A 14,242-nucleotide genomic window follows, 5' to 3' on the forward strand; every position below is an offset into this window, starting at 1 on the left:
ATACAGTTGCAATATAAAACCAAATATGTATTTCATATTATAAACTTCATATTTTTAGTGCTTTTTTATTGTAAGTCATTTGTCATACTCAGATTCCAGAAAACTGATGTGTATATAGGATTTGAAATTCAACACAATTCACTTTCTAATATGAATTCTGATGAGACAATCACTGAATTCACTTTATTATGAAAGTCCGGTCTGAACTGTCAGCAAAACATGTCTAAAGTGCATTTATAGCTAAATAAATAGCAGCATGTGTTTTATTTTCAATCTAAAAATCATGAGACCCACCCAAGATGGGAAAAAAAGTCACTCTATAAAAGAACACATGAACCAAATACACCACCCTCTTTCCCCAAGGCAAAGCCTTGCATGATTATCTATAAGAGTATACAGAAAATATACACAAAATAGCATAATCAAAAGTCAATATACAAACAAGGAAAAGAGTTCTTTTTCTGAAATTCATAAGAATAGCAAAGTGTACGGAGAATTTGAACAATAGATGTCTTTGGGGATGAGGGGGGGATGTGTTGCTCTTTGCCAGTGTATAACATAGTCAACAGCTATGAGGTATGCAATTTTAAAGCAATAAAAAAAAATTTTTTTAACAAAATAGTACAGCTGTTTGATTCAAAAGAAATCAATAACATGAAAAAAATCCTTTATCACAAGGGAAGCTCAACTCATGGCTTTCTGCGCCTGAAAAATAAGAGCAACATTAGTTTGAATGAAATTATACAATCGAACTGCTAAATATTTTTGAAAAAAAAAAAAAGGCACCGACATACTCATACTAGTATATTTAGGTAGAAGGTTGTTTTTATACCTCTATTGTATACTTGATGAAATGAACAACATTTATAAATATTACCACCCTTTACTGCACCTAAGGAAGCAGGATGTCCTCAGGGCTCATTCTAAGGCACTTAAAAGTTTCTAAATTAGTCTCAACAAACTGTCAGATGAGGAAAAGGGATAGAGGGAAAAGCTGTTTGATTGTGATAATGGTAAAAAGAACACTAAAAATGAAACCATAGCAGAAGGAGGGTCTCAGATTAGATATACAGTACCTCAAAGTTAAGCTCAAAGTAAGCAGAGTTGCTAAGGGCAAAAAACACTTGGACATGAATATACTCCGGTTATTCTCTCTATATTAGAGAGACTATAATTAACTGGCCAAGTCAAAAAACACATATTGGTTGGGAAATACTGCAACAAAGTACTTAGCTATGTTAAGGACTAGAAAACAGGGCAGCTAGGTGGTTTAGTGGATAGAGAGCCAGGTCTGGAGACAGGAGGCTCCTAGACTCAATCAAGTCTCAGACAGTTCCTAGATGTGTGACCCTAAGCAAGTCACTTACCCCCAACTGCCTCCCTTTACAGCCTTAGAATGGATATTTACTATCAAGTCTAAAATAGAAGGTAAAGGTTAAAAAAATAGAGCACACAGAAAAAGAAGAGCAATTGTGATGTTTGGTCTAACACACTTTACTTGTTTTAGCAACTTAGGGGAAAGCTAATGCACACTTCCAGGCCAGGATGAAAGAAAAGCTAGGTGGACAAATACAGCAACACAAATATCTAGATGAGAGAGAGGGAGAGGAAGGGAGGGAAGGTGAGAGAAGATGAAAGAGAATGAGAGGGGAAGGGAGAGAGATCTCAATCTAGAAATAAAGATATAGCTATATCTCATCCAGATAGATAGTATATGTAAACTCAAATAAATATATGTAAACTCAAAAACCATATCATATATCTTAACATTTTTTTTTAGCATATCTAAAGTCTAAATCTTAGGATTAAGTTTTGACGATGAAACTTCTAATACTGCAATAAGACTAGACAGTGGTAGCTCTGTGAAGTGGAAAGACCACTGCATTAGGAATGCCAAAGAAATCTAGTTTGGAATCCAAAAGAATAACTACTGTTTGACCTCAACCAAATCACTGAGTCTGTTTTATTCAAGGTAAAATAAGGATAGTAATATTGATCCTATCTGGCTTATGGGTTCTTGTGAAAATTATTTGCCAAATTCTACACTATTAATTCCCATCCTATTCTCCCTTCTAGTTATATTATACCAAATATATTTAGCTTTCCTGACACCATACTCATAGTTCTCTGTTGACTTTCCTAATTACTATTACTCGGGCTCTTTTTGAATCCTCATCCTCTTTCTGGCCCCTACATATAGGCACACCTAAGGTTCCTTTCCTTTCTCCATTCTCTTTTAAATGATTTAATTCATCCCATTATCACCATTATGCCAGAAGTCATCATTTCTGGTAATCTTCAGAATGACCTCTGCTAAGAGTTCCAGACTCAGGACTAGAACCCAGAGCCTCAAACTCCTCACACAGTACTCTTTCCATTACCCCATGCTTATCAAGGAACTTTAGTGTAGCATTCAAAAAGTCACTTCTAAGCTGAAGAAATATGTACTATAAGTATAATAGTAGTCAACTTTCATTACATTAAACTATATTTGGCTTATTTCACTCACAATTACATACTATGCAGGGTGTCTCACATAAACGAAAGCATTTCTATTCTTGCACATTTCTATTCTTTCAATAAATCCTGAAATAAAAAATATATTTAAAATATTATTTATTTCACATGGTTCCATTTATATAGGACACCCTGTATTTTAACAAATATAAAGTTTGCCCAACAAGTATTGCAGTAATAACACTTAACGTCTTACAAAATCTCACTAAAATTATAAAACCCTACTGCAACATTATTATTCATCATTCAAAATTTGTTCCTATGAAACTTATTGTTCAGTCAGGTCTGACTCTTAGCGACTCCATTTTGAGCTTTCTTGACAAAAGTTAAGAGTGGTTTGCCACTTCCTTTTCTAGCTCATTTGATAGATGAGGAAACTAAGGCCAACAAGGTAAAACGACTTGCCCAGGGTCAAACAGCTAGTAATTTTTAAGGCCAGAGTTGAACTCAGGAAGATGAGTCTATCTTGCCTGCCTCCAAGCCCAGCATTCTACCCACTGAGCCACAAACTGCCCTCTAAGGAACTAACCAGAACCCAAATAATCATTTTCACTGTGCTTTTGTAAAACCAAATAAGAAATTCAGAAAGCTTGTCAATTAAGTTTTAAAATAACTTACTTGGGTTGTGCATGATGCTGATATCCAGGTCCAAGTTGAGATCCTGCTCTCATTTCCACAGCTACAGAACACTAATATGAAAAACAATAGAAGTTAAAAGTTTCCATTAGTCAGTTATCACAAATGACTATAAATTTTTTTTCCATGTAAATGCTAGAATCAAGCAAAAAACATTTTGAACACTTCCAAGCAATATGACATTTAGTTAAGAGGCAGCCATGAAAAATTATTTGCAATTTATTTCTGATACAAGTCACAAGCACTAAGTCATAGAATTTTAGAGCAGGAAAGAACAACTTTGTTTTTTTAAATGGAATTTATAAGTATCTCAATCCCTTCCTTATTACTCTCCCCCATCATAGAAGGCATCATCCAGGAGACAGATGTGTATATGGAGATTTATGTCTTTCATGTTTCCATTTTTCAGTTGTTTCTCTAGAGATAACATTCACAAGTTATTCTTCAAGTATTAAATCTGTAGCTTTATATAATGTTCTGTTGATACTACTCATTTTGCTGTTCATTATCCCATATAATTCTTGCCATGTTGTTTTTTTAATTAGCATACTCACTGTTTCTCATTGTGTAATACTATTCCATCCCAATTGTATACCATAATTTGTTTAGCCATTCCACAGTTGATGGGCATTCCCCTCAGTTTCCAATTCTTTACCAGCACAGAGAAAGTAGCTATAAATATTTTGAGACAGATTCTTCTTTTTCCCTGATCTCCTTGGAAAACAGATGTAGCAAAGGTATTGCTGGGTTTAAGATATTAACAGTTCTATAATTATAATCTCTAAGTACAATACCAAATTGCTCACCAAAATGATTGGATCAGTTCACAGTTCCACCGGCTGTGTATTAGTGTCCCCATTGTATCACATTCCTTTTATCATTTGTCAGCCTCCTCCCTAGTCATTTTAGCCAATTTGATGGGCGTGATATCTGAATTATTTTCATTTATATTTCTCTAATCTGCAGTGATTTAGAGCATTTTTTCCATATACCTATATATGGCTTTGATTTCATCATCTGATCATATCTTTTACCCATTTATCAATTGAGAGATGGCTCTAATTCATATAAATGTTAAAATGTTCTCTATATATTTTATATATGAGACCTGAGAGGTCTCATAGGTCTCATATATGACATATATGAGGTCTCATATATAAAAAATATATAAATGTATATATAAAATTTCCCCTCCAATTTTATGCTTTCCTTCTAACCTTGGGAATATTGGTTTTATTTATAAAAAAAATTTTCAATTTAATGTACTCAAAATTATCCATCTTATATCTCATAATTATCTCTTATTGATTCATAAATCATTCTATCCATAAATCTGATGGGTAATATGTTCCCTGTTCTTCTAATTTACTTATATTAACTTTTGTCTACATCATATATCCATTTTGATCTTATCTTAGTGAATGGTATAAGATATTGGTCTATACCTAGTTTCTTCTAAAGTACTTTCCAGTTACCAAACAGTGATTTCTTATCCCCAAGAGCTAAATATATGCTTTTGTCTAATACAAGGTTACTATAACCTTTTATTACTATTTGTTGTATGTCTGTCCTGTTCCACTGATCTACCCACTTCTTAGCCAGTAATAGATAGTTTTGATAATTACTGCTTTTATAATAAAATTTAAAATCTAGTCATCTTTCCTTTACATTTTTAATTATTTTGTTAAGTCTTCATCATTTGTTCTCCCAAATAAATTGTGTGATTTTTTTCTAGCTCAACAAAATAATTTAATTTAGGTAGGATTGTCATTTTAATTATATTGGTTCTGCCCATCCTTAAAAACAATATTTCTCCAGTTACTTAGACCTGACTTTATTTGTATAAAAAGTGTTTTATAATTATATTTTCATAGTTCCTGGGATTTTGGCAAATGTATTCCCAGGCATTTTATTTTATCTTTGGTTATTTTATTTTATTTTTTGTTTTTGTTTTTTTTTAAACCCTTGTACTTCGGTGTATTGTCTCATAGGTGGAAAATTGGTAAGGGTGGGCAATGGGGACTTGCCCAGGGTCACACAGCTGGGAAGTGGCTGAGGCCGGGTTTGAACCTAGGACCTCCTGTCTCTAGGCCTGACTCTCACTCCATTGAGCTACCCAGTTGCCCTCTATCTTTGGTTATTTTAAATGGAGTATCTCTATCTCTTCTTGCAGGACTTTGTTAGTAATGTATAAAAATAATGATGATTTGTGCGAGTTTATATATTGCAATTTTGCTAAAATTACTAATAGTTTCAACAAATTTTTTTTAAAAGCTCTAGAATTTTTCATATATGCTATCATGTCACCTGCAGAAAGTTTTATTACCTCTTTGCCCATTCTGATCACTTCAGCTTCTTTCTCTTCTCTTACTGTTATTGCTCACATACTATGTTAAATAATATTGGTGATAATGGGCACCCTTATTTCACTCCTAATCTTATCAGGAAGGCTTCAAATTTATCCTCATTACAAATAATACTTACTGATAGTTTTTAGGTAGATGCTTTGTATCATTTTAAGAAAAAATCCATTTGTACCTATGCTTTCAAGTGTTTTTAACAGTAATAAGTATATTTTGTGCAAAGGCTTTTTCTGCATCTACTGATATAATGATATAGTTTTTATTACTTTTGTTATTAATATAACCAATTATGCTGATAATTTTCCTTATATTAAAACATCCCTACATTCCTAGTATAAATCCTGTTTATTAACAATGTATAATTATAATCTTTGTGATATATTGTTGTAGTTTCCTAGCTAGTATTTTATTTAGGACTTTTGCAGCCATATTCATTTAATGAAATTGGTCTACAATTTTCTTTCTCTTTTTTTTTGCTCTTCTCAGTTTAGGTATTAACATCATATTTGTTTCATAAAAAGAGTTTGGTAAAACTCCTGGGAAAGAACAGCTCTTTAAAGATGATCCTGTCTAACACTCTCATGTAACAGATAAAGAAGCTGAGACCCCAATAAATTAAACAATTTGCCTGAGGTAAGAATACCTAGAACCAAAATATAGGATTCCTTAATGCCAGGTATAGCACTTCTACATGCTACCAAAAGCAACACATTTACAAATCCTCTCTTGGGAAGGGGTTACTTTGGGGAAGATTACCATTTCTCTTAGGTTAATTTCTCCTTATTCCATTCTAGAAGCCATCTTAGTGTCCTGTACACAGAATACAAGAGCTATACAAGGTCTGATGAGATTCATTTATATCAGAGTCAATATAAAATATTTTTTAAAATTTGACATCTACCTTATACGAACTACATAGGTGGCATGCTATCACACTTCAGATTATTTAATAATTTAATATTTACCTTCTTCTAAAATGCTACTGTGATTATATTGTATCTTTCTGAATTTTCTTATTCTTCACAAGACATACTTGTTTTTTGAGGGTATTTTACATTTTTTATTGATATCTTATTTTATATCACCTTCCTTTCCAAATATATCTTTTCCCCTTCCCTCACACCAAAGAACCATTCTTTACAATAAAGAATAAAAAATAAAGAATTAAGAGGGGGGTAGGGAAACAGTTCAGCAAAACAAAACAATTCAACTGAAACTAGCAGTACATGTAATATTCTATATACATAATCCCTCATTTTCAAATAATAACAAGAGTTAACATTGATACAGCACTTTTCTTTGCACAATTTAAGATCAGAAGCTTTTAATTACTTTTTTTTTAAATTAAAAAATTTTTTTGCTGTCTCCTGATTAACAATGCCAAAATTACTATTAAAATATTTCAGTACTGGTTATTTAAGCTTACCCGAGTTTCTACATCTGTCCACTCAGGCTCTGTCACAACTTCTTGAGCTGTGGTAGTGTTGGAAGATCTTCGTTTCCGGCTACAAGGAAGAATGTTTAAAAAAAAAAGGCAAGAATCACTGTTAACATCTCAAAATAACATGAATATTAGAAAATAAATGTCTCTAAAGCTTCACAAAATTATTTGACAATATGTTCCATCCTTATAAAATTGGTGCTAAGAAAAGAGCACTTCTTCCAAGTAGCATCTCTGGTGGCTACCAACTTACCCGGTTGGGGATTCTTGCTTTAAAGTCTCAATATCTGTGAATTGGACAGATTGCCCACCACCTCTTGTTTTAAAAACATCACCCTAAAACAAAAAAGAAAAGATGATTGTGACAAACTGAAATTGAGTTAGCACATTCACATTTGCTACATCATTTCAAGTTGTCTATTTTCACTATGGTCCTACTTCATTCAAACTCCCACCCACAAAATAAAATAATATCCAGAATACCTGTGAATCCAAAGATTTCAAGAGATTTGAGTGACTATATAAGATACTTCAACCTTAAAGTACTAGATTCACTCCTCACAATTTCTCCATTAAACCCATACACCATACTACATTTAAATTAATAAGCTAAACAAAGCTAAGATTCAGCAAAAATGTTAAGGGGTTCAAGTTTAAATATAATTTTATTTCATTCTCTAGATGTGGTAACCATATTAAATTATATTACAGCTGGTTTTATAGCTGTAACTAATGTGAATTCTTCAACAAGCAAAGAAAAAATAAGACATTTCTGACATAATATTTGGAAAAGTTTAAATTAGCAACCAAAAGAATTACCAACATTAAGTTTTATAAGTGTCTTTTATCTCAAATTTGCAGAGTAAGAAAACAGGCAGAAGAAAACTGTTGTAGTGGTTCCCCCCACTGAAAGTGGAAACTAAAATCAAATAGCAGCAATTAGAGTGAAAAATAAAAATTAAAAGAATCAGGACAACTAGGTGGCTGAGTAGATAAAAAGCCAGGCCTGGAGATGGGAGGCCCTGGGTTCAAATGTGACCTTATTAGCTTCCTATCTATATGATCCTGGGCAAATCCTTGATCTCATTTGTCTAGACCAAGGTTGGTGAACCTTTAAGGAATTTGAGTGCCCAGAGGACAAATTCAAGCTGTTTGTGAGCCCCAGGAAAGAGCTAAAGGAGAGCATGCAAAAAATGTCCTCAGGCACCGGAAGGAGCAGCTCTCCGAGTGCCAACTCTGCACTTGTGCCATGTTTTCACAAACCTTGGTCTAGAGCTTATTGCTCTTCTACCTAGAAACCAACATTCAGTAACAATTCTAAGACAGAAAATAAGGATTGACTAAGTCAATGTAGAGGAAAATAGCAGATATAGTGCTTTGACATGCATCAGCAAAATCAATACACTGAAGTCAAATATTCCCCTTATTTAGATCACAGTGTTTATGTGTCAAAGCAATAACAGGAAAAAGAGGGGGAGGGGTTTGCAATTTTTTAAAAAATAATTCTCCCCTTGTGTAAATTGTTTTTTACCTTAATTAGTTTAGTTTCAATCTCCCCATCGGAGGCTAGTTCCTGGTGGGTCAGCATGTACTTCTCACACTTAGCTAGTGCCTTTTCATTTGCAACAGCTACTGTGATGGCATGGGGGACATGTGGCTGCATGACTGTTTCAGTTTGCACATTAGAGGCAGGCTTATGATCTACCCATCTGTCCCCTGCAGAGCGTGATCGTCTGTGTCGGATACGAATTGGTGGTGCATTCTGATCCGATTGAAAGAGGAATCAAGAAACAAGCATAACCCAGAATTAATTTCATTAAGAGTATTATTAGAAGTGCAGCAGGCTAGGTTTAGTAACTGAAGACACAATATCAAATCAAAGCTCAAAATCATTTAAAGCCCAAAGTGCTACTCAACTAATTTTAAATATGTTCTGATTTTAGATAAAAATTAAGTTTAAAAAATTTGTTTAAATTAATACAACATATTCTACCAGTGAACTTCAATTTCATCAACTAAATAAGAGAAAGAATTCTATGTAATTACTAATTAGTTAGGCTTTTCTTCATTTCAAAATGATTCATTTTCCATAGATATATTAGCTTTTATCCTGCATACTAGCATACTTCAAGCCATTCACATAGGAGTCTTTAACTTATAAAAGGCTTTCCTCAAAGCAAACAGGACAAAGAAACTAATTACAAGCCCTAAAATTTAAAAATAGTTTAGAAACTGAAATTAAAATCAAAATAATTAATATAAAATGACCACACTCAAACCGAATGAAACAAATTTGAACAGTTTTGGTCAAATTTAAACAGACAAAACACTAAGATAAATGTCTTAGCCAGATATATTAAATGATTTCTCCCTATACAACAATCCATTTATTCCACAAACCAAATGTGAAAATTACTTCATGAATTTCCAAGTGGGAACATGGGCAAGACACATGCGAATAGGCTATATCATCACCATCATATAGGGTGTGTATGCATACACACACAGTTTGTATACTTTCTGTGGTCTCATTTCTGAATTCTTAGGTCACTCAACCTAATAAGGACTGATCAAAGATGTTCTCTACAGAAAGACTGCAATTCAATTTTTAGAAGTTTAAATGTTTTCAATACACTTTGAAATCAAGTTCACCTATGACCATTTAGTCAATAAGAATATATATAGAGAACTTAAAATTCCTAAACAACACATCCTGATATGATTTGGCTCACTACAAATTCACCCTGACATGGTTACCAAATTAGAAAAAATTTGTCTAATTATAGGATTTTACATCTATTGATGAAGATTCATGCCACAACAAAAGCTAGAACTAAAAACTCATCTCTAGAAGAAAATAATCCATCATCTACTAAGCAACAAAGACAAATCTATGCGTGGCTATTGCTTAGATGGGTTACCAAAAACAGATATACATAAGAGAGCTATCCTTTTCAAAAACATTAATCTGGAGAGTTCTAAAGATCATCCTTTACATTTCCAGCTATACAGAAATAAAAAATCAAGTCCTGAGAGTAAATTATAACATATGTAAACTAAAGCTCATAACTTATCTTCACTTTCCCTTCTCAACCCTTGAGAAAAGTCACTAAGACAAGGATACAATATTTGGCTCAAAAAGAGGAAAAAAGTGAAAATCATGAAGAAATAACTAAAGTACTAAAAATAGAGGTATATGTAGTAATAGAATGAATACTCAAATTATCTTGAAAAGTAGAGGGAAGAAAAGATTCCCAAAACAAATGCTGCAAACAAATATATTTCTAAATAGCTTCTGGAAGCAATAGTCTTTACAATCTACTTTATGTTAGGTAGTTAAAAAATGTAAATTTTTTCCTCACAGTTTGAATAAAAATTCATTTGACTTAAAGATGCAAATCCTGCCTAAAAATCCAAGATCCACATAACAGCCTTATAGTAACTATTCTGCTGCACTTCTAAATCTTTAAGATTCTGGTTTCAGTAAGGAAAATATAAAGATTCAACACATCCTCTTAAATATCTCCCAGCCAACTTGTTTCAACAGACTATACATTATTTATAAATATTGAACAGCCATAATCAAGTCCTTGCAAGTAGTTTTAGAATTTTAAGAGGATTCACTGAAGTAAATCAGAAAAAGACCAAATACCAACCTTTGCAATGAAAAATAAGGATCAAGGCAAAATTTTTTAAAATGAATATTCTCAATACACTAACAAATCAATTGCTTTGTAAACATTTTTTAAAAGAATCAAAAGCTAAAATGTCTACCTTTCATTAACATTCAGGAGTTTAGTATAACTATTAAATAAAGATTTTACTAATTTTAAAGATTAAATGAGTAAATGTAGAATAAATCCATTTCAGTTAAAAAAACATTTTTTTTGCCTTAATCCTAATTATGAGCAAAAAGAAAAAAGCTAAATCATTCTCATGCATACAATGTATATTAATTTTCTTAGGAAAAGTCATAATAGATTATAATTGATCTATTATCATTCAAAAGTACAATACCAACCAATACATTCCCATCATCTCTGGTAAAAAGGTTTTTGTCTTTGAAGGGGAAAGGAGGAGGGAGAGCTGAGGAGAGAAATGGGGAACACTATACGTGGAGAAGAAAACTCCAGTGGAAACTTTGTTCCCAACATTTATAATCACAGTTTGTGTGATGTTCATTAGATGGCTTTATCATAATAGTTCAAAAAAGTATGGGACACCAATATAAACAGTGGTCATAGATTCCTGATGCATAAGAAATCCAAACTGAGAGAAGTATTTCTTTAGGTTTAATGAAGGTGTATCATAATTTTAAAGTAATATGAATGAGTAGCATCAAAATTAAAAGCAGAGATTTGACCTTGTTTACATTATTATAATTCTAGGCTTAAACAATAATCTCCTAAATCAGGGGTTCTTAACCTGGAATGAACCTGGAGAACAAAAAAATTATATCTTTATTCCAATATAACTGTAATCTTATATAATTTTTTTTGTGCATATGGAAATATTATTCTGAAACCTCTTGTCCACAGGCTTCACCAGAAAGCCAAAGAAGTCCGTAACACAAAAAAGGTTAAGAACCCCTGTTCTAGATCAAATTAAAAGAAAAAAAAAAACTACAGCTACAATACTTTAAAATATTGGCACTAACCCTGCAGCACTGCTCCTCTTCTATTGCTATCTCATTTCTATATGAGGGAACCACCTCCCTGCCTCCAGGCCAGTATATCCCTCGCCTTCTGTCTGATACGATACAATTTTTATTTTGTCCTGGCTCCTGTTGCCTACGCCTTGCGAGAGATGTGACATTTTGAGGTGTGTTGTATGGAGGAATTTTCTGCTCCCATTCCGAAACACAGGAAGCTACAGAAATACTGCTGCAAGAATTAGAGCGCCTATGGAGTTGTGGCTGGCTCATGAGTTGCTGGCCGTTGGAAATCTGAGCAATATAGTTAGTAGAAAGCTAAAAAAATTGAAGAAAAATTAATGAGCACAATGGATTAAATAAAATTCAATGAACTAACAAATACTATATTATTCTATACATTTTCTAAATGTGATACTTAATGTTAATGTTTTAGTACACTTGTTTCTAATTTTTAAAGAAAACCTTGAGAGTTTAAGAGGCAGAGAAGAAAGCCAGTCTTGGAATAGGCAACAACTGCCTTTGACATATACTAGCAATGTGACATAGTATCCCATAATTAAAGCTAAATTGTCAATCTACATCAATAGAGGGAGTTTCCTCATAGGTCTGTATCCAAAAGAAAAAAAATGCAAATAATTTGGTAATGTTAGTAAGTTATTCCTTAAGGGAGGGAAGTAGGAAAAAAAATAACATTCTAATAAAAAGCCAGATCAAACAATAGAACTACAAAATTATATTGGTATTATTATCAAAATACTAACAACCTACAGGTATTGGAGATGGAGAAACTGATCTTTGAGAAACTTTTTCTCGATCTCGTTCCCGTGATGGTCTCTCTGGTTTATCATTCTTTGGTTCGGTAACAATAGCCTTAAGTTGCTTCAGTTTTTCATCTTTGACCCAGAGTTTATTCTGCATCTCTAGCTGTTTGGCAGCCACACGACGTTCCTATAAGATTATCAATGCAGATTTAATAAAATACCAGAAATTAAACTGCTATTCCCCATCAATATAATAAAGATGACTTTTTCCAAGCAATTAACCATGCCTATAGCTGTCATCTTGTCATAATTTGTTAATGACTGTGTATTTGTAGTAGTATGATTGAGATAAGAAAAAAATTGACTTTGGTTCTCAATACTGCTTGCCATTACAATCTAATTCTACCCAAATATAATATAATTTAAAACTAAACAACTATCTGCAAAATTAATTTACAAAATTTTGAAAATGAAGCCTCCTACGCACACATTCTTTTTCCCACTTCATGGTAGTCTCTGTCACCATGCCTTGCAGCCTTGCTTCCAGTCTACGTTTGTCAGAAAATTGGCGCTGAAGTTTTTGGTTCTGGCTTTCAAGTTCCTGTTGTAGATTGCGTTTATCTTCCTCATAGATTGTAGTAGTTTTCTCTAAAATTTCAATCTGGAAAAGCAGATTATTGTTCTTCACTTATGTTTGGAATATAAACAATATAAACTTTTTCTCCCCAAATTAAAATTTTCCCCCTGGAAAATTGAAGAAAAGCCAGGCAAGTTACTCTATCCCCTTTAAACATTAATTTAACATGTTCATTTTATCTATCCAGGCCTGAAAATGAGAAAGCAAGCAAATTCCTCCTCTCTTGGTCAAGCTACTTGCTTTTAGGAGAGAGCTGCATTTCCCCTAATCCAGAAGCCTACAATGATAACTTTGGAAGCTACTCTTAGAATGGTACAGAAATGCTTTATTATGATAGAGCTCTTCTTTTGGAAGGTATGAAACACGCATAAGAAACATGCATAAGACCTGAGAAAGAAAACACACCTCTGAGGCTGGCTCACAACTAACTGAGAGGAATAATTATATTTTGCAAGATGAATATTTCAGCTAGTGGCTGGCTTTCTTTAAAAGTCCTATTGTAGGGGGCAGCTGGGTAGCTCAGTGGATTGAGAGCCAGGCCTAGAGACAGGAGGTCCTAGGTTCAAATCCGGCCTCAGACACTTCCCAGCTGTGTGACCCTGGGCAAGTCACTTGAGCCCCATTTCCTACCCTTACCAATCTTCCACCTATAAGTCAATACACAGAAGTTAAGGGTTTAAAATTTTAAAAAAAAGTCCTATTGTTGATTCAAAATATTAACTGTATAAAAAAATAATAGCAGCTCACCATAAAGGTTTGAAAAGTATTTTGTTCAAAACCACCTCCTAAGCTAAGCTAAGTAGCTTGAGTATTATCATCTTTATTTTATAGAGAAGGAAACTAATTTCTGAAAACCCTCACCCACTGTCAGAATGCTAAAAGTACCAGTCAGTGATTGGACCCAGGTCTTGGGATTCATGCTCTTTCAATCATCTTTCATGATGCCTTTGTTCTCCCTCAAATTGTTTCAAGCTATTTTTTTGTTTTCTTTATTTCTCTTCTACTTTATACAGAGAAAAATATGAGAAAACAATATACAGGATCACAGAATTTATGGCTGGAAAAGAGCTCCTCAATTAGGAATTCCTTTCATCCATACACTAACCATTGTTTCTGATGTGCCTATAATTTCAGTACATTATAAGCCTAGCCTGATAGTCAATAAAATCTAGGTTTAAATTCTATTCCTAACATATGCACAATGGTTATGTAACTGGGGGACAAATCAATTAA

General features: G+C 33.1%; 1 protein-coding gene across 1 annotated transcript in view; it reads right to left on the minus strand.

Annotated features, from left to right (window-relative positions):
• Positions 1 to 534: 534 nt before the first annotated feature.
• KIF23 (kinesin family member 23) overlaps positions 535 to 14,242 on the minus strand; it is a 31,195-nt gene continuing 17,487 nt past the window's right edge. The window contains 7 exon segments of the mRNA XM_044662396.1: positions 535 to 705; positions 3,136 to 3,206; positions 6,943 to 7,021; positions 7,211 to 7,293; positions 11,615 to 11,926; positions 12,380 to 12,559; positions 12,860 to 13,033. Of these exon segments, the coding sequence (XP_044518331.1) occupies positions 690 to 705; positions 3,136 to 3,206; positions 6,943 to 7,021; positions 7,211 to 7,293; positions 11,615 to 11,926; positions 12,380 to 12,559; positions 12,860 to 13,033 (915 nt within the window). The 3' untranslated portion in view covers positions 535 to 689.

This window comes from Gracilinanus agilis, chromosome 2, assembly GCF_016433145.1.
Source record: "Gracilinanus agilis isolate LMUSP501 chromosome 2, AgileGrace, whole genome shotgun sequence".
NCBI lineage: Eukaryota > Metazoa > Chordata > Mammalia > Didelphimorphia > Didelphidae > Gracilinanus > Gracilinanus agilis.